The sequence below is a fragment of the Neophocaena asiaeorientalis genome, unplaced genomic scaffold, assembly GCF_003031525.2.
Source record: "Neophocaena asiaeorientalis asiaeorientalis breed wild unplaced genomic scaffold, Neophocaena_asiaeorientalis_V1.1 scaffold107, whole genome shotgun sequence".
Classification (NCBI taxonomy): domain Eukaryota; kingdom Metazoa; phylum Chordata; class Mammalia; order Artiodactyla; family Phocoenidae; genus Neophocaena; species Neophocaena asiaeorientalis.
In genome coordinates this window covers 431,482-456,623 of record NW_020173110.1, presented here as the reverse complement: position 1 = coordinate 456,623, position 25,142 = coordinate 431,482, and the positions used below count along the sequence as shown (strand labels likewise).

The following is a 25,142-nucleotide window of genomic DNA, read 5'->3' as shown; positions in this document are numbered from 1 at the left end:
CAGGGGCACCACGTGACCAAACCGATCGCTTCCATGGTGATGTACCCAGCGCGGGGCCTCTTGACCCGGAAATCAATCTGCCGTGATGAATGCTGGGTCATGTAGTCCACACCGGAAGATCGGACTAGGCAGGAGGCCCCTGGAAAAGGAAGTGAAAACGTTGCGAACGTAATGAGCGAATCTGGAGCGGAGAAGGCGAGGAAGAGAAAAGGCATTAAGGGGAAGTGACGCTCTCCTCGCTCAGGGCGGAAGTTCCCGCCCCACCCGTAAGAACTGGGATTTGACTAAAGGCAAAAGAGGATCTTGCCAGGGTTCCTGTTGTCCACGGCTCCTCCTCCTGTTACTGCGGGCGTGATTCCGGGGACTCAGGTATTTTCCTTTTGCTGTCCTGCGGCGCAGGCTTTGGCAGAGTTCTGCTGGAGTGCCGCTGGTGCTGGAATAAGATGTAAAGAAATGAACGGTAGCAAGCAGGGAGAGAGGCGACATCTTCTTGTGCAGGGCTCAACCGTTGTAAACGCGTTGCTATCTACAGCCCTAAGTGCGATCCTTTCCGCCTGCCGTCCGCTTACCGGGACGGGAGATCCGGCCCAAGGCCAAGCTCAGAGCTCGCGTACTTTTTTTCAAATCCTGGTATTTTAGGCCTTTACTCTCCTCGCCCTCCCCCGCAACTCCCTTTTCCTACTTCGCTTACCCTCCGGTTTTGGAGGGTTAATGGTTTTCTGTCAGTGGTTTTCTGTCATTTTTCCTTGTCCTCATCACTTTAAGCTCTCTTTGAAAACGTACTTGATCTGGAGATAAATCTGTTTTTCCTTGTAGCTAACTTTCTTTCCCTCATAGGTTCTCAAAGTCTAATGCAGTTCCTCTGTGGGACTCACCCCTTCCCCTCTCCCGTTCCCTCCGCAGCCCCAGCCTCCCTGCAGGATCCTCCCGCGTCTCTGCAGCCTTTCAGTATCCTGGAAACCGAGATGGCAAAGAATTTCAGTTGCTGTTGAAGTTCTTGGCATCACGGTCCTAAGAGAATTCTGCCCTGTAGATTTAGAGTTGATAATAGACGTTTCTTTGTTTTAGGCGAACTGTGAATTTGGTGAGCATTTTTTCCTTCTTGTAATTAAACTTAAGCGGAAACAGTTGAAGAGCTGGAATGCCTGGTGTGAGGCTGAGTTCTTTGGAGTGTGGAAGAAAATATTTTGGGGAAGGAATAATACAGTTGCTTTTGAATGACCCAGTGAGAAATGTCTGTTATCATTTGAAGTCCACAATTTATGCACTTAAAATGCAAGTGTTCCTACCCTGTTCTGTACCACATGTCTCTTAAATACTTTTTTAAGTCTTAGCATACCAAACCTCTTTATAAATAATTTTTGCTGGATAATGGAAGTTCAAAAATAACTTCTGGGTGTTGTCTTAAAGCACAATTTGATTATTAGAGGTTTCTTTTCTTTTTCCCCTTTCTTTTGGGAGTAGAGTAAATGTAAATGGGGCTTGTGTAAACATGCATCCTTCTGTTTTGGTTTAAGTTCTAGGTTGTTACTTTGATTTTAATTAGTCATTTTGGTGTTTAAATGAATCTGCCTAAATTTGGTTTAACTAAAAAGAAAAAAAAATTTTTTTTTTAATTTTAGAGGCAGGGTAAGGGCAGGGGAGTGAAAACCAAGAGATGATTTTAGAAGTTGTCAATGAGAAGGAATGTCTAGTTCTCATATTTCCAACGTAAAAAGTTCAAATTTATACTTTTACTCATGTATGCTCAGACTTCAGGAACTCAATTCAGACTTAACTAAAAGAATGATGTACCCATCAGAATGTACACATTAGAATGCCAGTTTATGTTGGAATAGAAGATAACCCTTTCCAGTAATCAGAATTTTTTGGTTGAAAATCCAGTGCACTCTTTCCTGTATGCAAGAACTTGGGAAGTTGTTTGGTAATCGTGGAACAAAGAAAGTGAACTTGGAAAGTCCTGAATTATATATCATCATCAAAATTATGGTAGAAGCTTAAGAATTACCCCTTCTCTCTATAAAGAATACTTTTACAAGGGGCTTGGATACTTAAATCAACTAGTTATACCCTTTTCCTTGGAACAAAGCACGGTGAGTTTTCATTTTGACCCCTTTTCTCAGGGCCCTGTAGATCACTATGTTATAGATTGCAGTCTATTTTATATCTGTTACCTTTAATTTCCTTGATGAAGACTTGGAAGATGCATTAGTCTTCATGGTGGATGGGACCAGGAAATGGGACCTTATCAGCATCCCATATATTACTATCTTTAAGAGTTATTTTGTGGAAAATAAATCTCATCCAATTAATGTATATTCTGTTTATTTCTATTATGAAGCAGATTTTTAAAAAATCTTATTCTTGAATTCTAGGAATTGTGTACTGACTAGAAAAGTCTTTTATATTTAACTATATAGAGAGGTAGGATAAAAATTTTTAAATCAAATTCCAGAACAGTGGAATACACTATTAGGTGTATTAATAGTACACCTCTGAAAGTTGAAAGGGAGTAATTAAGAATACATTGAAAATAGCAAATTCAGATAAAAGAAATTAAAATAATAATTTCAAGATAATTTCAGTAAGTTCAAGAAAGTTTACTTAAATTAATGGATTAGTTAGTTAAATTAAGGAATGTTTCTGATACATACCTTAATTTTTTGAGCTGAAGTTAAGGTAAACAATTGCCCTAAAAGCATCCTTTATTTCCACAGTCAGAATAAAATATTAATTGGTTGGATGAACCACTATAGTTTTTTCCTTGTTCTTACTCAGATTTTACAGACATCCAGGAATATTGGAAACCAGTTTGAATTCTGTAAACTGTTAAGAATTTTGTATAGTTTAAGAAATTACTGTGAAGAATTGCTGTGGAAATGAAAGGTGCTATTAACATTAACAAGTAATTATAATTACACTATTATTTGAGTGTTTGCTGCGTGCCATACACTTTGCTGGGTACTTAATGAATATTAACTCATTGAATCCTCACAACAATTTTTTGAGGTTACATCATCTACATTTGTACTGTGGCACATTTTGTGGGTGTTTGCATCAGAAAGTAATTACTCAAATGAGTCAATTTAGCTATTTGCTTAGAGCTTTGGAAAACTTTTGGTGGGGGAGAGTGTTGAAACTATAGGATAAAATTAGATTTTTCCATCATTAATCACTCATATCTATTATTATGTATTATTTGATTATATGTATTTTAATCTTCGTCTTTGGGTTTATTTTCTGAACCCTTTTGGTTTCTTGTTTGAGTCACAACTTTAATCAGGTTAAGAAATTATAGCTTATTTTTATACATGTAGGATTAAACAGTTTTTCTTGATGTGTATCAGTTTTATATTTCATTTACTTAGGTTTATGCTCCAAATCCATTGTGCATTTCTGAGTCAAAATGCTACTTTTAAACAAAAAAAATTTTTGGTTGCATTTTAAGCACTAATCTGTTTGTTAACAGGATTTCACATTTTTTCTAACCAGTTTTTCAGTAGATGGTTTAATTATGTAACTTAGAGCTTTTAGTGGATGTAGTAATGGCTTTGGGGACTTGCTTTCTTCTGTGTTATTTTGGATTCTATGATATAATGACTGGTATTATAACAGGCTTCTAATTTTACTTTTGTTTCTCTAGATATAATGAAAGTCAATCTCAGAGAAAAGGAAAATATGCCAACTTGTTCCATAGGCTCACTGTCAATATTATTATGCCATCATTAGTTGAATTCTTCTGTGAGGAAAATTGAACTGTGGGAAAGAAATTTAAACAATTCTTATTTCTCTTGACCATTTATTTGCTCTCTTTGTAGCAGATAATTGCCTCCCAGCTGATTTCAGCACCACTGTTTTGTAGCTTAGGTGTCAATTAAGTATACTAACTCACAACTTGACCTTTAATAGCTTGATTTCAGAATCTAAAATTGTGAAGCTGCTGTAGACTATGGAATGTTTGATTTTATTTTAAACTTATCTAATGTTATCTTTATATTGTGGATATTTATGTAATAATGTGATTAGAAGTGAAGTACAATGCTATTACCTTTTTAAAACTTTTCAAATGGATACCATTTATTCAATTTTGACTAATCAATCCAGTTACCTGGATTTAGAGTACTCCTAAGTATTTGTTTTATGGTACCAAAATTAAAAACAAAAAAGTATGGCAGGGATGTGGGGGAAGAAGAATCAATCCTACTATTATATAAATAACAGAAGGGAATGATTGTTCCATGGACCTCTCTTTATTTCATTTTAAAGCTCTGATGTATTCTTGTATCTGATCGACATAGTGTGTGTGTGTGTGTGTGTATTTTATATATATGTATATGATCTGTCCTTTTTGGGTTTCTGTTCTGTACCTTTCTAGTTTCTTGTTTGAGTTAAAACTTGAATAAGATTAAGAAATTATGAGTTTTGGGGCTTCACTGGTGGCGCAGTGGTTGAGAGTCCGCCTGTCGATGCAGGGGACACGGGTTCGTGCCCCGGTCCGGGAAGATCTCACATGCCGCGGAGCGGCTGTGCCCGTGAGCCATGGCCGCTGAGCCTGCGCGTCCGGAGCCTGTGCTCCGCAACGGGAGAGGCCACAACAGTGAGAGGCCCGCGTACCGCAAAAAAATAAAAAATAAAAGAAATTATGAGTTTATAAGTGAGGCAGTATAACATAGTATTTAAGAACTCTGGAGACAGAGTGCAAAGGTTTAAATCTTGCCTTGGGCTTAATTTCTCTGTGCCTCAGATTTCTTCATCTGTTATATGGGGATAATAATAATAACGGTGCCTATCTCATGGTGTTACTCTGAGGATGAATGGAGTTAATACATGTAAAAAGCTTAGAACAGTAGCTGGTACATTATGGCAATCAAAGATATTCTAGATGCTCTTTATAGAATAATTTAGTCTTATCAGGAATAGCAACAATTATAAATTGGTTCAGTAAATATTTTAAGCAGGTCAACACTGATCAGCATTGTAATTTTTTTTAATGTAATATGTAAAGAACATTGTTCTAAGGTTAAGAAAACATTATAGTCCCAGTAACGTCTTAACTAAATGTGTGATCTTGTTAATTCATCTAAACTCTCTGAACTTCAGGTTCTTCATCTGTAAGTCTTATGTGAAGTTTAGTGCCATATATTTTTTTCTTTCTTTTTTCCTGTACAAAATCTCATAAACATGCAATTGTAGAATAATGTAATGAACCCTTATGTACCTGTCACCCAGCTTCAGCAGGTATCAACTCATGGCATCATATCCATTTCTATCCAATCCCTCATCCTATATTAATTTGAAGCCAGTCCCTGACATCATTTTATCTACCAATATTTCAGTATGTATTTGTAAAAGATAAAAACTCTTAAAAACAAAGCTATGGTATTACTGTTCAACAACAAAGAATGAAATAACAGTGATTAGTTAATATAATCAATAATACAGTCAGGGTACAAAATTCCCAGTTGTCTCCTAAATGTTGTGTGTATGTATATGATATGTGTGTGCATGCACCTGTATGAATCACAGGTTGTATTTGGTTGATAATGTCTTTTAAGTTTATAGTAATCTGTAGGTTCATTTTCATCCTATTTCTTTCCATTTATTTGTTGAAGCCGTTATTTATGCCATAAAATTTCTCACAGGATGTTTTTGCTGATTGCATCCTTCTGTTATAGTTTAACATGCTTTTTCTGTTTTCTTTATTTCTTATAAATTAATAGTTGGATCTAGTTTGTTGACTACATGTTTGATTTTGGGGTGTGTGTGTGTGTGGTGAGTGGGAGTATGCAAAAGTATTTATAGGTGGTATTATGATCTTCCATCAGAAGACCCTGATGTCTGGTTGTCTCTGTTTTTGTGACATTAGCAGCTGTTTATAATCAATGCCTACCTCTATTAATTCATTAAGATTGTAAAATGGTGATACTCTACCATTCCTTCTTTAATAACTGGAGTACTTTTATAAAGAAAAACTTATCCTCATCTATTTGGTAACCCAGTGGTACATTTGTTATAGGAAAGGCATGATAAATGCTTGATTCTTTCCCTTTATTTGCTAGGTTTCAAATAATGAGTTGATTCATTAGCATCCTCCAGTGGTGATCACTTTTTTAAAAATTATCGTAATTTTATTATCATTATGAACTCATGGATTTAAGCATGTCTGCTGTGTTTTAATCAATTGCAGTTACTATGATTGATGATCAGTTTGTCCCATCTCTTTGACTAATGAGAAGCCTATTCAGTTTGGCTCCTAAGTTTTTTTTATGACCTTAGACATCATTGATAGCTTTATTGCTACCTAGTATGTAAAGATTCCAAATTTATGGTGACATTTTCTGCCGCAGGTCTGGAATCAGCCATTTTTCCAAGGAGTTCTGTTCCCTTGGAGGGAAACAATATTTAGGGACCACATCTGGTGCTAGGAGGAGTGCTCTTTGCTACTGGGTTGGTTGTAATTTCTAGCCCTTTTCAGTAGAGCTAGGAAATACAATTTTTTTCTTAAGGTACATTTTATACATTTGTATATCTCATATATTTCATATGTATATACATGTGTATTAGTATATATAATGTTGTTTCTATATATATTCTAATATTTTAATTCAAAATCAGACTACAAGGTTTATATTTAATGTCTCAGTCTTACATCTTTCTCTTCTCCCATATTGAGAATCCCAGATCACAAATGACTCTAGGGATGATAGAATTAGAAATGTCATGTAATTATGCATTGTGGCAATGCACAGTAACAGTTTCAGAATACAAATAACACTCTCAACAACAATGTGATTACTGAAAGTGGTGTAAAAATTTTTAGGGCATACCCCACTAGGGATGGACTATCAAATTACTGTTTTAAGGTTATTTGGAATGGTATGGTTAGGCTACTAACTAGATGAACATTGGGTTCCTTTGCTTCCTTTTATTTTCAAGTTTCTTATGGATTGTGTTTTTAAGGTTTAATTTTGCTTTATAATTGTGTAAAATAATTCCCTAATTCCACAGTCAAATCAATAAATGGGATATATTCAAAGATGTGTAGCTTCTATCTCTATCCTCTCCACTCTTTTCTCTCCCTTCTCTGTTAGGTAACCTTTTAAAAAATATACCATGTAATATTTCCTTTTTTTAAAAAAAAAAGTAAGTGAGTATGTATATTTGTAACCTCCCCTTTCTTAGATAAATAGTGACATACTATACACACATTTCTCTTCCTTGCTTGGATCAGGGAGATCCTGCAGAGTTGTATATGCAGAGATTCCTCATTTCTATTCACAGCTGCATAGTACTCCATTGTGTGGATGTGCCATAGTTTTTTTCAGCCATTCTTTGGTTGGTGGGCATTAGAGTTGTAAAATTCTTGGTCAGTTGCCTCTTGGTCTCTCAAATATGAAAGTACAAAAGCGTAAGGTATTATTCTTTAGCTTGTACAAATAGACCTACAATTATTACCTTATGCATTTGCCTTTATATATTTTTTGCCAGTGTATTTTTTGGATAAATTTTTAGAAGTAGGATTGTTGGATCAAAGGGTAAATGCAAATGTAATTTTGCTAAACTTACCAAATTTATCTCCAGAGGTCCGTATCATTCAGCATTTCCACAAGGATGTATGAGTGTGCCTCTTTCTTGTGGCCTCACCGAGAGTATATTGTCAGGAGAGAATTGTTAACTCCATATAGTTTTAATTCATTTGATTATAACTGAAGTTGAGTGATTTTTCATATACTTAAGAACCATTTGTATTTTTTAACCATCTGTTCATTTCTTCAGCCTAATTTTTCTATAGGGCTAGAGTATTTTAGGAATGTTTTATTTATTGCTGATACATCTTTTATATATATTGTAATTTTTTTCTCAGTCTCATTTATATTTTGTTCTTTGCTTATGATTTTTTTAGCTATTCAAAGTTTTTTAATGTAATTGATATGATCTACTTTTTAACTTATTGCCCCTGGGTTTTGTACCATAGTTAGGAAACTGTTCTCTAATCTCAAGTTATAGAGGAATTCACTCCATTTTATTCTAATACTTGTATAATTCCATTTTTTACATTTATACCTTTGATCCATAAGGAATTTATCCTGGCATAGATATGTGGAAGGGATCTGATTTTATCTATTTTCCTGAGGCTCAGTTATCCCAACATGTTTATTTAAAAGTCCCTCTTTTCCTCACTGATTTTGAGATGCTGCCTTTATCATAAACTAAATTTGCATATATTAAATTATCTATTTCTGTATTTTCTATTTTTCACCATTGATTTGTTTCTCCAAACCAAACATTCTATTTAATCCACAACAAATTTTACAGATGAGAAAGTTCAAGTTTAGAATAAGTAATTTGCCCAAAGTCTACAGCTATTAAGTAGTCAAATGTTGACTTAAACCCACTAATCTCTCTGGCCCTGAAATTCACACTTTTCCTCACTGTTCTTTCCTGTTTTCTATGGTACTTGTTCTTCATTCTGCACAAGGTTGTTATTGAGATAAATGAAACTGCCACTGTAAAACTGACAAAGGTTAGGTTTTGAAGATTAGGAATTATTGCTTCTGTGAGTTATCTTTAGCCATTTACGGGTAAATAACTAAGAACCAAGTATAGTCACAGTTGTAATTCATAATTTTGAAGGAGTAACAGTTATAATTTGCTATAATTTTTAAGCAGTTAACACTTGTGCTGGAAATATTTTAACCGATTCTCAAACATTAGCATGCATAAAAATACTAATGCATTCTTAAAACACAGATTGCTGCCCCTTCCTTAGTTTCTGATTCCTTAGATGTGTGGTTGAGCTCTAGAATTTGCATTTCTAGCAGGTCCTAGGTGATGCTGATGCTGTTGGTGCAAGGATCGTATTTGGAGAACCATTGTTTTAAAGCTCTCTCTTTTTAAAGTTCTGTTAATTTCTCTTAAGTCAGATTTCTGGAGAGAGAAAAGGAGTCAAATTTAAAATGTTAAGAGTGATGTTATGGCAAACCTCCAATGTAATTCATTTTAAGTTCCCTATATTTACCTTGCCCTTTTAAAGTTCTTAGTTCAAATTGTTTTGGTTACATGTTAAGAGTATAATCTCTTAAACTTTATTCTCAATACTTCTTAAAGGGATTAAACATCATGTCATTTGAATCCAGTACAATGATAGAAGTATGTGTGGGTTTTCTTTTATGAAGTCATCTTTACCAGTATCCTTCTTGAGTGGTTTTTAAACCTTTGATCATTTTTATTATTTTGGGGGGTAATAGGAAAGTGAGATAAAGGAAAACTACTACAGAGGGTATAAGTGTAGGGGAATAGCTTCATCCTGGCATTCTGGTGACATTGCATGTGTCCACATAGGCAAAAGCTTGGACTGTGGCTGAAGCTTATCTGAGTCTTGGAACACCTTGCGATTCTCCTGGAACATGAGAGAATGGATGGTCTTTAAGGAGCTGCTGCAAGGCCATCTCTGACCTACCTCTCTGTCACCCCTGGGAGTCTGCCATCAGACAGTTTCTCTTTACCTCCCTGGTGTGATGAGGTATGGGACTTTCGTGTCCCGCTGCCCCGCAGAATAGAGCTCCAGAATATAAAACTACTGCTGCTGTAGTTTGGGTTCTTCACAACTTGTATTGCTGCCGTCCAGCCCCTTTTGTTTCTGTGTTGTCCTTTTTAGTATGTGGGACAAGGATCCAGGGAGCTTAGTCTTCTTTCACTGTCTGTAAGTAATAAACTGTTTAAAAGTGGCTCGCTGTATCTTTTCTGGTCAAATTAGTCAGGTTTTGGCCTTGCCCTGTTTGTATTTATTCATTTGACAGTAAGTAAGCTTTGTTCCATTTTTGGTGAGTGTGGAAGGGAGTCACATGGGTTTAGCTGGCAAAAACCGAGTCTTCTTAAGGAAGATAATGATAATAATAAATAGCACCTAATGGTTATTGAGTGCTATGTGTACTATTTTGTCTGTGCTTTACAGATGAGAAAACTGAGACTTTAAGACCACTTTCCCAAGGTCATATAGCTATTAAATAGTACAAACAATATTGTAACCCTAGGCACCTGATTCCAGAGCCCAGTCTCTTAAAATTATACCATCCTGCATATCTGGATATGTGTCATATATACACACAAACATATGTTCTTTGATGTGTTGCATGTGTACATATATATGTGTGTGTATGTATATTTACAAATCAATATCGTAGTATGCTTTTATATCATGTTGATGGTAATTTACCAGTCTTGAATTGGATATACAAAATTAGTATAAAGATCTATTACTGTATGATTTCTATTTATACTAAAAATGAATCTAACCAATAACTCATTAACTTGATTTGAGAATCAACAATTCTTCAATACTTTGTGTGGTCCAAGATGTCCACTGACATCTTGTACAAAGATGGTACCTTGTACAAAGTAGATTTTTTACCCAGTAGTAAGAGATGGTACAACATAGAAAGCAAAATACCTCTTAAGCAAACAATGTAAAAAAAATCACTAGTAATAAGATAACTTATTAATAAATAAGATTTATCACGAGCTTACTGATAGGCACTATTCTAAGCACTTTATATGCGTAAATGCATTTAATCCTCAAAACAATCCTATATTATTGTATTATTACTGAGTAAGTTTCACCCTTTGGTTTTTCACATAACTCTCAGATTTCCTTTTTTTTTTTTTTTGACTCAACACCCATAAGATGTCTTGAATTTCTTCTCTTCATCAGGCCTTTTACTTTGTTTAGATCCCTTTTAAAGGATGGTACTCCAAATCTGTATTCCAGATGTGGTCTGACATTTGCAGAGCCAAGTGGAATGTCTCCTCTCTAGTTCTGTATATTATAGTTCTATTAACGCACCTTAAACCTCCATAAGATTAGTGTGCTAAAGTATTACTAAAATTAAAATCCCTAAACCCTTTAAACACATCCTACAGATGAGTCTTTTCTCTCTTTTTCTGTACTTGTATAGTTGTTTTGGAATCCACTATAGAATCTTAACATTTATCCCTCTTAAATTTCTTCTTATTAGGTGTCAGGTCTTTTGGGATCCATGTTTTGTTAGCTGATGTATTTGCTGTCCTCTGCAGCTTCATATCATCTGCAAAGCTGAAGAGCCTGCCTGCAGTATCTTCATCTAGGCCTTATGATATACCATCAGAAACCTCCCTCCAGGTGGACCTCATTTCATTAAGTAGTATATACTCTGGTGTGGTTGTCCAACCACTTGCTAATTTAGTTAACTGAACTAGCTTATATTTTTTGGTTTTGTTCTCAAAATCATAAAAGCATTATAAAATTCTTTAGAAGTATCTAGTTAAACATTGTATATTTTTCTGATCTGCAAGTCTTCTAAATACATCAGAAAAAAAAAAGATTAATCTGTGACACGTCTTCTTGTTAACTCATGCATCCTAGTCTTAGAGATCACTACATCCTCTTCTAAGTATTCACATATCAAACCTTTGATCGTTTGTTTTAAAGTGTTATCTGAAATTAACATTAACCTTACCAAAATGTTAGTAGAAATTACACTCTTAGTTTTGAAAATAGTCTCCTGTCTTGTGTTACTGGCAATGATTCAGGGATCTCATTCACAGGTTTTTAAATATCTTGGAACATAATTGTTTGGTCTGGGAGAGATGTGAACTTATAAGGTAGCTAGGTCTCTTTTTTTTTAAATTTACTTTTTTAAAAGACTATTTTTTTTGAGCAGTTTTAGGTTCACAGCAAAATTAAGAGGAAGGTACAGAGGTTTCCCGTTTACACCCTTCCCCAACACATGTGTACCTTCCCCCATTATCAACGTCCACCACCACGGTGGTGTATTTGTTACAATTGATGAACTTATATTGACATGTCATTATCACCCAAAGTCCATAATTTACCATAAGGTTCACTTTTGGTGTTCTGTATTCTGTGGGTTAGGACAAATATATAATGATACATATCTACCATTATAATATCATATAGATTAATTTCACTGTCCTAAAGATCCTGAGTGCTTTGCCTATTCATCCTCCGTCCCCCTTAACTCCTAGCAACCATTGATATTTTTACAGTCTCCATAGTTTTGCCTTTTCCAGAATGTCATATAATTGGAATCTTGCGGTATATAGCCTTTTCTGATTGGCTTCTTTTACTTGGTAAGACATTTTCTCCATGTCTTTTCATAGCTTGACAGCTCATTTCTTTTAGCGCTGAATAATATTTCATGGTCTTGTTGTACCATAGTTTATTGATTCATCTACTGAAGGACATCTTGGTTGCTTCCAAGTGTTGGCACTTCAGAGTAAAGCTGCAGTAAACATCCATGTGCAGGTTTTTGTGTGGACATAAGTTTTCAATTCATTTGGGTAAATACCAAGGAAGACGATTGCAGGATTGTATGGTAAGAGTATGTTTAGTTTTATAAGAAGCTAACAAAGTGTCTTCCAAAGTGGCTGTACAATTTTGCATTCCCACGGCCATGAATGAAAGTTCCTTTTGCCCTACATTCTGTCCAACATTTGGTGTTCTCAGTATTATTGGTTTTGACCATTCTAATAGGTGTGTGGTAGTATGTCATTGTTTTAATATGCATTTCCCTCATGACACATGATCTTGAATATCTTTTCATCTGCTTACTTACCATCTGTATCTTCTCTGGTGAGATATCTGTTAAGGTCTTTAATCCATTTTTTAATCAGATTGTTACTTTTCTTGTTTAATTTTAAAATTTCTTTGTTTATTTTGAATAACAGTTCTTTATCAGTTGTGGTTTTTTGCAGATATTTTCTCCCAGTGTGTGGCTTGTCTTCTCATTCTCCTGACGTTGTTTTTCCCAAAGTAGAAGCTTTTGTGTGGTTTTTTGTTTTGTTTTGTTTTGTTTTATAGAGACATCCAACTTATTCTTTCTTCTGTGGATTGTACCTTTGGTGTCTTATCTAAAAAAAAATCATTGCCATACCCAAGGTCATCTAGAATTTACTCCTGCGTTATCGTCTAAGTGTTTTATGGTTTTGCATTTTACATTTAGGTTTGTGATCCATTTTGAGTTAATTTTTGTGAAGGATATAAGTAAGGTCTGTGTCTAGATTGATTTATTACTTTACATTCCAGCACCATGTATTGAAAAGACTATCTTTTCTCCATCGTATTACCTTTCCTGCTTTGTTAAAGATCAGTTGACTGTATTTATGCGGGTCTGTTCCTAGACTCTCTATTCAGTTCCATTGGTCTATTTGTCTGTGTTTCACCAGTGCCGCACCATCTTGGTTACTACAGCTTTATAATGATGCTTGAATTTGGGTAGTGTCCGTTGTTCAACTTTATTCTTCTTTTTCAATATTGAGTTGGCTATTCTGGGTCTTTTGCCTCCCTATAAAAACTTTAGAATCAGTTTGCAACATCCACAAAATAACTTGCTGGAATTTTGATTGGGATTGCATTGAATCTGAAGTGCAAGTCAGGAAGAACTGACATCTTGATAATGTTGAGTCATATTATCCATGAACATGGAATATCTCGCCATTTATTTAGCTAGTTCTTTGATTTCTTTTATTAGAGTTTTATAGTTTTCCTCATATAGATCTCGTACCTAATTTTGTTAGATTTATATCTAAGTATTTCAATTTTTAGGTGTTAATGTAAATGGTTATATGTTTTAAATTTCAAATGCCACTTGTTCATTGCTGGTTTATAGAAAATTGATTGACTTTTTTATATTAACCTTGTATCTTGCAAACTTTCTATAATTGCCTATTAGTTCCACTGTCTTGGGTTTTTTTTTTTTTTAATTGTTCTGGATTTTCTACCTAGACAGTCATGTCATCTGCCAGCAAAGACAGTTTTGTTTCCTTTCCAATCAGTGTGCCTTGTATTTCCCTTTCTCATCTCATTGTTTTAGCTAGGTGTCATTTTTCATTTCCTTCTCTTATTTTCTGTATCATTCACCTTTCCTGTTTGTTCACTTTTCATCCTGAATAACATCTTCTTGTTGAATCAGACAAATGAGAGTTGAGAGGGGTATGTTTCACAAAACAGCACTTAAAATTAAATTAATTGCATGTAAAGGAATCGAGTACTTAAATGTTTATAGACTTTCAGATGAAGTTAATTTTGAACCAGCCTTTTGAAAATTTGAATTGGATGAAAAGAACACGGGAGAGGAGAAAGTTTATAGGCAAAATCTGGCAAATGTAAGAAAATATTTATATAGAGCTGTAGTAATTACATGAGCTTTATTGGAATGAAAGGTCATTATGGAAAGAATGGGAAATAGTGAAAGTGGGGATCATGAGAAGAGAATGAGACTTAAGTGCTGTAGTCATAGCACTTCAAGTTGTGTGGAACTTTAAACTTTACAGAACAATTTTCATGTCACCTTCTGAGATAGGTGGGAGGTATTCTTATTTTATGGATGAAAAAATTAATACTTAGATTAAGAAATGTACCAATTCCATATAATAGTATATGACCCAGTTAGAACTAAAACTCATTATATTTCCAAGGTCCCTGTTCTTTGCTGATACTGTTACATTTCTGTTGCCTCACCATAGTACCCTGTACTCATAACTCTTACAGTTTGTTATATGTTCCTGTGCATTATCTAATTTGATCCTCAAAAACCTTGGGAGATATATATAGTTCTGGTATTATTATGATCTCACTTTACAGATAAGGAAAATGAAGATAAGGTAAAGTTAATGATGTAAAGTAGCTAGGACTACTTTCTTAATCCTGTCACTTATTTGCTATATCTACTTGCTTTCCTGTTGTTCATTTTTCTCTTTTCAGTCTAGATGTTAACTTTTTCCATTAAACTGAGGCTAAAAGAAGTTAAACAAGTTTAAGAGGTCAACACTATAGTAAGTAAAAAGAACAGACCCAGATCTAAACATGTACCTTCTGGTTGCTGTTTTCTTACCAATACTCTGTTCTGGAATAAAGTACCTACTGGAAGACCAACAAGTTTCTTGAGACTTGTCTATACCCTGATTGAAAATTATTCTGTTAGATGTGTGCAAGATTAGTTGGAGAGATCAGAAGTGGAGGCTGGTGATATCAGCTATAATGTGGTCATGTTAACAAAATTTGTTAATGGACATAAAATTCAAATGAAACAAGTGTGAAATGATGATGTTCTTAATGAAGATAAAAGTTTTAGTATTTGCGCTTAAAAATGCATAGGAATGAAGTGCTATACTCTCCCAGTCCTACCAACATTTATATTATTTAGTAATGTTCAGAATTTTTAAGTCTATTGGATAATACTTTTAAAATAGGAACCAAATTTTCTGCTTTTTAAAATTATCCCCATTGCTTGTATTTGAGGTATGAATGAGACAGGAAAGAGTTCATATTGTGTAGATGTCTTATATTCCTTTCATCTATTCTAAGCAACTGCTATGAGCCATTCTGAAGTATCCACGTGTTGATTTCTTATGGCTGCTATAACAAATTACCACAAACTCAGTTGCTTAAAATAACAGAACTTTATTCTGTCACAGTTATGGAGGCCAAAAGTCTGAAATTATTATCACTGGGCTGAAATTAAGGTGTTGGCAGGGCTCTGTGCCCTCTGGAGGTTCTAGGGAAGACTGTGTTCCTTGCCTCTTCCAGCTTCTAGTGGCTGCCAATGTTAATTGGTTTGTGGCTGCATCAGTCCAATCTCTTTCTCTGTGGTCAGATTACCTTCTCTTCTTCTGTCTGTGTCAAATCTCCTTCTGCCTCCTTATAAGGTACATGTGATTGCACTTAGGGCCCAACTAGATAACCCAGGATAATCTCCCCATTTCAAAATCCTTAATCATATCTGCACAGTCTTTTTTTTTTTGCCATAAAAGTACCATTCAAAGTTTCCAGGGATTAGGATGCAGATGTCTTTGGGGGGAACAATTATTCAACCTACCCCAGTCCTTATTGCCTCTCACTTTTTCTTCTTCTTTTCTTTCTAGTCTCTTTTCTTCTTTTCTATTTTTAATCTTGTTCATCTTCCAGAAGCACGGAGTGTGCTTAATATCTATAATAAAGGAGTTGAATGATTGTTAACTTCCCTTCTAACTCTAAAAGCCTCTGTCTAGTATTTAGTATTTAAAAAACAACAAACATGCAGATAAACAACAAATCTCAGTTATTTTGTGCTACCTGTAAAAGTAATCATTTGCAAGATTATTTTGAAATAACTATGCTTTTTGTTTTTCTGTAGATGGACCACACATCCCCGACCTACATGCTTGCTAACTTAACCCACTTACATTCTGAACAACTTCTACAGGGCTTGAATCTTCTTCGTCAACATCACGAGCTCTGTGACATCATTCTTCGAGTAGGTGATGTTAAAATCCATGCTCACAAAGTGGTACTTGCCAGCATCAGCCCATATTTCAAAGCTATGTTTACTGGAAACCTTTCTGAAAAAGAGAACAGTGAGGTTGAGTTTCAGTGCATTGATGAAACTGCTCTCCAGGCCATTGTGGAATATGCCTATACAGGGACTGTTTTTATTTCACAGGACACAGTTGAATCTCTCCTTCCAGCAGCAAACCTACTCCAGATAAAACTTGTCCTGAAAGAATGTTGTGCATTTCTTGAAAGCCAACTTGATCCTGGTAATTGTATTGGAATTTCTCGCTTTGCAGAGACATATGGTTGTCATGACCTTTATTTGGCAGCCACTAAATACATATGCCAGAATTTTGAAGCAGTTTGCCAGACTGAAGAGTTTTTTGAGCTTACGCATGCTGATTTGGATGAAATTGTTTCCAATGACTGTTTGAATGTAGCTACTGAAGAGACTGTTTTTTATGCACTTGAGTCTTGGATCAAGTATGACGTCCAAGAACGCCAGAAATACTTAGCACAGCTACTTAACAGTGTACGATTACCATTGCTGAGTGTTAAGTTTCTCACTAGATTATATGAAGCAAATCATCTTATTCGTGATGATCGCACTTGTAAACATCTTTTGAATGAAGCTCTGAAGTACCACTTTATGCCTGAACACAGACTGTCTCATCAGACAGTCTTGGTGACACGACCTCGCTGTGCTCCCAAAGTACTTTGTGCAGTAGGAGGAAAATCTGGACTGTTTGCCTGTTTGGATAGGTAAATAGAAGGCTTTTAAAGGATTGATGCTAATAGATTTTATACTCTTAAAATTTGCTAATTATATTTTTAAAATAGTTTGATTTTCCTGTTTATTTGCTTCTTTTTGTTGTTTTCTTTTTAAATCACTTACCTGATTATTTTAATCACATTATCGTCCATTCTCTACAACACTCTCAATTTTAAACACCTCTCCTCCCTCCCAGTGCACAAATTTTATCCATCCTGGTTATTCATGAACTTTTCTTCCATTTTATGCCCTTTTTTCCTTTGTGAAATCATTTACATCTTTCTTTATATGAGTCAGACCAGGTCAGAGGGGATTTATTATTGCTAGCTATATCAAAAAATGCTAGAGGAGAGCTAGGAATTTGTGATGAGAGCAGACTGGGACAAGAATATGTTTGAATGAATACAGTTAATCAGAGTAACCACCAAAAAAAAAAAAAAACAGGATATTGATATAAATATCAATTTATTTGCAATTTATAAATATGCAATTTATTTTCTTCAGCGTAAATATGTTTTAGCAACAGTAGTAAAAAGTGCTTTCTTTTCTGATAACTTAGAGTAGGAGTTGTCAGACTTCTTCTATAAAGAACCAAATAGTAAATATTTTAAATTTTGTCGCTGTCATATGGTCTCTGTTGTAACTACCCAAGTCTGCCATTGTAGTGCGAGAGCAGCCATAGATAATACATAAACAAATGAGCATGGCTGTGTTCCAATAAAACTGTACTTACAAAAGTAGCTGGTGGGCTGAATTTGGCCCATGGCCATCATTGATTTAGAGCATTCTACAAGTAGCTTTTTTTGTTTGTTTGTTTAATTTTTATTTTATATTGGAGTATAGTTGATTAACAATGTTGTGTTATACAAATAACTTTTATACATTGAAAATATAGCTGGATGTTACCTTCCCTTTCCCTTAAATGGGATTGCTTTATGAAAACTTTTATGTTTAATTTATTTCTTTAATATTTAATATTCTAAATATTAGAATAAATATTAGAATATTTAACATTCTAAAATATTTTGAAACATTTGGTAGATTGCATTTCTTTCCTTCAATAGGAGGAAACTGTTGATGTTTTATCAATGTCAATTGATATGTCCTTTATCTTTTAAAAAGTCTCAGTGTACATTTTAATTGTGGTCTAAAACTAGTATTGTTGAGATTGGGCTAACAATAGCTTTAAAGTTCCCTTGTGCCCCTCCTTGATGCCATCTCCTTCTCTCCCCCAGAAGTAACCAGTATTCTGAATTTTTAATGTATTATTCCCTTGCTTTTTGTTATAATTTTGCCACATATTATATGTGCCCCAGTATATAGTTAGGTTTTACACATTTTTATATAAATGCAGTAGTACCATGTATATTCTTCAGAGATGTGTTTTATCATTGAGCAGTAAGTTTATGAAATTGAGATTGCATGAGGAAATAATTCATTTAGTTTCGTTGGCGTATGGTATTATAGTAGATGGACATAATACAACATTTTCTTTCTACTATGAATATGATGACTGAAAATTAATTGAAATGTTTCACATATACAGAAAAGTCCACAAATTCCAAGTGTACAGCTCAATGAATTATCACAAAGCAAACATTACAAACCATTTCAAGAAAAGAACATGAACAACACCCAGAAACCACCCTTAAGGTCCCTCTCTGTCCTCCCCAAAGGTAACCACCACCCTCATTTCTAATCTAGAGATTAGAAGTGTTTTTGAACTTGATAGAAATGAAACTATACTGAATATATTCTTTTGAATTTGGCTTGTTTCCCTCAACATTATATGTGTAAGATTCATCGCTGTTACATGTAGTTGTAGTTTGTTCATTTTCATTGCTGTATAGTATTTTCTTATATGATATGCACAATTTACTTATCCATTTTATGGTTGATGAAAAATTTGGATTGTTTCCGGTTTTCAACTATTACAAATAATGCTACTGTGAACACTGTTGTACATATACATATGTGTGCATTTCTGTTGGGTGCATATCTAAGAATGGAATTGCTTTGTCATGGGGTGCGTATACCACATCTTATTTATCCATTCTCCTTTTGATAGATGACTGTGTTGAGCTGCTGTAAACCTTTCTCTATTTGTGTTCTTTTGCAAAACTGGCTGTAATAGGCATTCAGTAGAGTAGATACACAGGAATGAAATTGCTGTATCAGAGCATACGTGTATCTTCAGTTTTGCCAGATATTGTTTATGGGCCATTTTGATGTTTTAAATTTAATTTTTTCTGCTTATTCTTTAGTGTGGAGATGTACTTTCCTCAGAATGACTCTTGGATTGGTTTGGCACCCCTAAACATTCCTCGCTATGAATTTGGAATATGCGTTTTAGACCAAAAAGTGTATGTTATAGGTGGTATTGAAACTAACGTGCGTCCTGGCATCACTATCAGAAAACATGAAAATTCAGTCGAATGCTGGAATCCTGATACAAATACCTGGACTTCTCTTGAGAGAATGAATGAGAGCCGAAGTACCCTTGGAGTAGTGGTACTTGCAGGAGAACTTTATGCTTTAGGTGGTTATGATGGACAGTCTTATTTACAATCTGTAGAGAAGTATATTCCCAAAGTAAGAAAGTGGCAACCTGTGGCACCAATGACTACAACAAGAAGTTGTTTTGCCGCAGCTGTGTTGGATGGAATGATATATGCCATTGGTGGGTATGGTCCCGCCCACATGAACAGGTATTTAACTTAATCAAGTTGTATATGCTTGTAGATTTTTTAAAGTATCATTAACAATGATTTCTGGATTTTAAACAATTTGTGTATATGAATGAACTTCCCTTTTTAATTTTTAAAGTAATATTGATAGACATTTGGGAAACTTAACCTGCTCCACAAGTTTAATTGTAATTGGTTTACATGGAGATTTAATACAAACCTAAAACTCAAATCCCTTTTATTAAATTTTACATTCATTCATTCAATATAAATGGACTAGATTTTACAATTCAGAAATCTGAAAATAAGATGAAGTTAGATAACTTTAGATTTGGGGTGGTGTGTGTATGTATAAATGTGTGTGTCTGTATGTGTGTGTATGGATGGATGATCTGTTACTACGTTGTTTAATAGAATAAAAAAGTGGAAAATGTAATTTCTATATGCTTACACAATATTATAACACATCATAAACTTTAAGCCTTATTTAAATATTCCATTCTGGATTCTTATTCTGTAATCATACATGTATCATTATGTATCTGAGCTGTGCTGAAATTTAAATGTGAGATTTCTGTATTTTATAGTATTCTCTGAATAAAGGAGAAATATATATATAAGAAAAACAAAAGCATAAAGTGCTTATATGGAAAATTAATCATAATTCTGAACCTTTGTTGAAAGTCGATCTTCCAAAGATTTTATCTCTAATAGTATTATATCTCTAATAGTGGTATGTGTTTTATTTATTGTGAGCATTTTAATAAAAGAGAGTATGTGGTGGTTTGTTAACAGGCTGAGAAAGTAATGACACAACAGCATTTCTTCTATAAATTTGTATTTCTGTGTAGGCTAAATTTTTCTCCCTTTTTATTGTTCCTTTAGTTGAAGGAAAAGTATTTGGGACCCAGACATGCATTTCTATTTTTTGAAAAGCTGCTAACAGAAATTTCTAAGATAAAAGGTTAAGTACTTTAATTTTGAGATAATGCTTTTGAAGTTTGAGTTCTTGTTACAGTTTTTCACAGGATTTTTCTTGTCTAGTGATTTTGCTCTAACGGTTTTTATCCTGGTGTCCTTTCAGAAATAGTTGTAGTTTAGTCTTCTAGTCTAGTCTGGTCTAGTCCCTATTCTGAACTTACTCTCAAATGCTTTAGGCTTTCTTGAGAAGTTAGGTTAGGACCAGAACAAGCTCAACCAACTTGCCTTTGCACCCCTTCAGGGAAAGTGTAGGCTTAAAGGCCTTCTGGGATTTTCCAGGAAAGCTTATTTGGAAATTCTGATTTGATTTGAATTTCCATAATGCAACTCGGAAATGCCAAGAATTCTCTGGCATACAGACTTTATTTAAATCTGTGAATTCTCATAAATTACTCTGATTATTATAATCATTACAATAATCATTATGATTAGCCAGTTTGTGTTATGAAGTATGTAGTGTTTGCTTTACAGTTAGTCACCATGAATTCACCTATAAGAAAAAAATTCCTCTTCTTTCCTTCTCTTCATCTTCCCTTTTCCTTAGCTGTGTGGAAAATCCTTAGTATCTTTAGGAACCATCTATCTTCAGTTTGTGATTTTCAGAGTCCTTTCACATGTATATTCATTGGACTTTATTCTTACATGAATCCTTGAGGTTATATTATTCCCATGTTTACAGGAAATGACTTATCCAGGAGAAACAAATCCAAAATGATAGGTCTAGGTATGTGATATTAGTACTTGAACCCAGATTTTCTGACTTCAAATGCTCCATGCTTTTAATACACCTTGCTACTTGTACAATATAATAGAGTAGGGTATGGCTATTATTGCACCAGTCTACAAGGTAAGCTTTTACCCCTGTGATTTTATCAGCAACATCTGAACATCTGGGACAAACTACTCTTGTTTTATATCTGTCCGTTTGCACTTTTAAAACTCTGGTGGGTTTTAGTTGCTTTAGTAGGAAGAGTGACACAAAGGATATGTGAATTAATTCTTTCTTTTGTGAATATTTGCAGTGTGGAGCGTTATGATCCAAGTAAGGACTCCTGGGAGATGGTTGCATCTATGGCAGATAAAAGGATTCACTTTGGTGTGGGTGTCATGCTAGGCTTTATTTTTGTGGTGGGTGGACATAATGGTGTTTCACATTTGTCAAGCATTGAAAGATATGACCCTCATCAAAATCAGTGGACTGTGTGTAGACCAATGAAAGAACCCAGAACAGGTAATAATAACATACCAATTTCTAAACATATAGGACAATATTTTTTATAGTGATGTTCTTGAAATAGTAGTTTCTTGGGATATAACAGTATTATTACTTGTCCAGAAAAAACTTTTTTTGTGATAAACTTGACTGACAACTTGATTAGACAAAACTATATAGATTTTTTTACTGTGATTTTAATATGCCAATGTGCATATTGTTATTTTTTAAACTTCTACAACACATCTTGAGAAATGCTCATAATAGAAAGTATCTTATAGAAGCTCTTTGTGTCCATGTAACAAATGTAATTGTTTTATATGTTACACACACACGTGCACACACACCCAGGATCCTAGGGTTGTTCTATTTTGTTTTTTATTGTACATCAGCAGTCTGTACGTTACTTTCAAATGTTCTCTCCTCCTAAAGGGGTATAGTTATAGTTGATCTAGAAAGAGTTGGGTTTCAGGTTTCATAAAGAAAAACAAATACACCTTTGAGGAAATTATCCTTAAACCCAAACTCAAATCACATTATTTTAAGAGGAACGTTTTAAGTTACTGGTGGAAATGCTTTAGGAGTATTCCTTGCATTTATGATTAAAGAAACTCCTGAAAAATAAACATATGAAGGAAATTGAAAGGCTTGTTTACTAGGATTACTTTCTGTGGTACCATTGAGAAGGAAAACCATAAAACGATGAAAATGTAAAATATTTGGGTAGCCTTGTTCTTTTTAGAACTATATATATATAAAGTAAAATTTTTTAAGCATAAATTATATAGTTTATATATGTTTAAAATTTTAACACATTTGAAAACAAAAATTAATGATTTTTGAAAAATATAAATATAAATTGAGAAGAAAGCATATGGGAAGATATATACTACATTCTTAATAATATTTAACTGTGGTGGAGAGAGGGAGAGTAGGATTGAGGAGAGATGAAGGAAAACTTCAGCTCTTTTACATATACTAAGGGATCTTTTTCCAGTAAGCACATATTGCTATATTGCTTGTATAATTAATAATAGGTTGTTGAAATGTATTTTAAGAAAACATTTAAATGCAAATTTAATTTAGTGCAAAGTCTGCTTCATGGTTAACATATTTTTTCCCCTATTTTTACCCACCTTTCCTAGGAGTTGGTGCTGCAGTAATTGATAACTACCTTTATGTAGTGGGTGGTCACTCAGGGTCTTCCTATCTGAATACCGTGCAGAAATATGACCCTATCTCAGATACATGGCTGGATTCAGCTGGCATGATATACTGTCGCTGCAATTTTGGATTAACTGCACTTTGACAAGTGTGGACTTGTGGAAATAGCATAGTGATGAACCTTGTGCTGCATGAAAGGATGCCCAGTTTTCTGAAGCCCAAAAGCTACATTGCTTCCTTTTTAACTTGAAATGGCATGAAGACTCAAAGTTTTGTTGGGTACTTTGAACTGACAAGTAGCTTTGGTTGCTCTTGATTATACAGTGAATCGATAATCCAAGAAAAAAAAAAAAAAAAGATCTTGCCAATTGAATTGTGCACTTTTTTTCCCTAATATTGGGATAGAATCGTTTTATGTTCGTAAGTGTACATGTGGAGAAAACCTTGCTGCTTTTTTTAAAAAAATTAGCTTTCTTCCCCCTCCTTGTTCTGCACCGTTTTTTACCAGGATGAGAGATACTTAGATGCTGGAGTATACTGAGTGACTAGACAGAGTGCTGATACTATCTGTTGGATATAAATTCATATGCTTCACATTTTAAACAAACAAAGGGCTGCTTTTTTTTTTCTGGTACTTTTAAGGGTTGTAAATTACATGCCATACTGAGTCACCTGGATATTCTTACTGCTAAATGGCTTTAGGGCTGGGGATGTAATAAGTTTGCAAGATAAATGCATTTACTGTCATGATTTCGGGTCCTCTTTTAAGCAATCAGATACTTACTGTGTATGCCTTTTTTATATGGGCAGGTTAATGCTGGATGAATTTAGTTACCCATCTATGGTATGCTAAGCATGGATAGAAAGAGTTAAGCATATCAGTTTCAATTTTTTTTTAGTAGTCCAGCAGGCTTCCCAGTGTTGATGTAAATATTTGACAAATGTTTAGTACCACCCTTAATGCACATTGAGTTTTTTCATATATGCTTACAATAATTTTAGTTTTTTTAAGACTTTTGTTTGCTTTTTCAAAGTATTCAGATATAAAAATGGTGCTAACTGTAGGATCTGTAACAAGGCTATACTAATGTTCTTTTGGATGTTAAATATGAGATATGCATGACATGTTTTGATAGTATTTTTCATTTTTACCAGCTTGGTTCATTTGTGCTTATTAAAAATGTTAGTGTTTATACTAATATTTACATCCAAAAAACATTCAGATGGCCTGTTATGCTTTTCATGGTTCCTGAATAGTGATTTAAAGAAAGATACATTTTATCTTCTTTCTTCTTGTGCTAGATGTTATATGCCCTTCTTAAAAACAGAAATATATGCATTAAATATAAAGCACTAGGCAGTTAAGCATTATTTTGTACATTTCTTAGGTAACTGAATATTTTAAAGTTATTGAGGAAAACTGGAACTTGATGTTTACTTGAGTAATGGTTCTAAATTCAGTTCCACTTAGACTAAAGAAACGATCTTTTAAAGCAAAATTGTTTGCTTTACCCAAGTGACAGCTTATTTAAAAGAACTGGTTAATTCATTTTGTTTTGCATGTTTTAGTAAATGTCTCAATCTTGAATACATTACTTTGCATTTTATTAGGATGTTGGTACTTGTATTTTTGGTACTGTAGTCATTTTGTTTTCCTTCCCTTGATTTTTTCTTTCTCTTTTTTTTTTTAACTTCCCACTATCTCTTTATAGTCTCTACAAAACTATATTTGTTTCCTAAGAAAAAGTTCATATTGCATTCTTAAGTGCCATAATGTTCAGAACTGTTGTTAAGAAGCCATTTGTAATTATAAAACATAGGTTCATTTCTTAGCATATATGTTATTTCTTGAAAACTATTTATAGCCAGGCAATTTTCAGTTTTCCTTGTTCTTCCATAAACTGCCAGTCGTAGACTTAAGTATATACTGCAAAACTGTGTGAACTCATCTTTAATCAAATAAGTAGTTTCATGCTTTATGAATATTTGCACAGATTATAAAACCTTGCAAGTGAT

General features: G+C 34.1%; 1 protein-coding gene across 1 annotated transcript; it reads left to right on the top strand.

Moving 5' to 3' along the window:
• The first annotated feature begins 248 nt into the window (after window positions 1–248).
• KLHL28 (kelch like family member 28) lies at window positions 249–23,466 on the top strand. Its single transcript, XM_024743435.1, has 5 exons — window positions 249–369; window positions 16,173–17,071; window positions 19,346–19,789; window positions 21,772–21,980; window positions 23,108–23,466. Exons 2-5 carry the CDS (start codon window positions 16,173–16,175, stop codon window positions 23,269–23,271), a joined length of 1,716 nt encoding a protein of 571 aa, XP_024599203.1. The 5' UTR covers window positions 249–369; the 3' UTR covers window positions 23,272–23,466.
• Window positions 23,467–25,142: the final 1,676 nt, after the last annotated feature.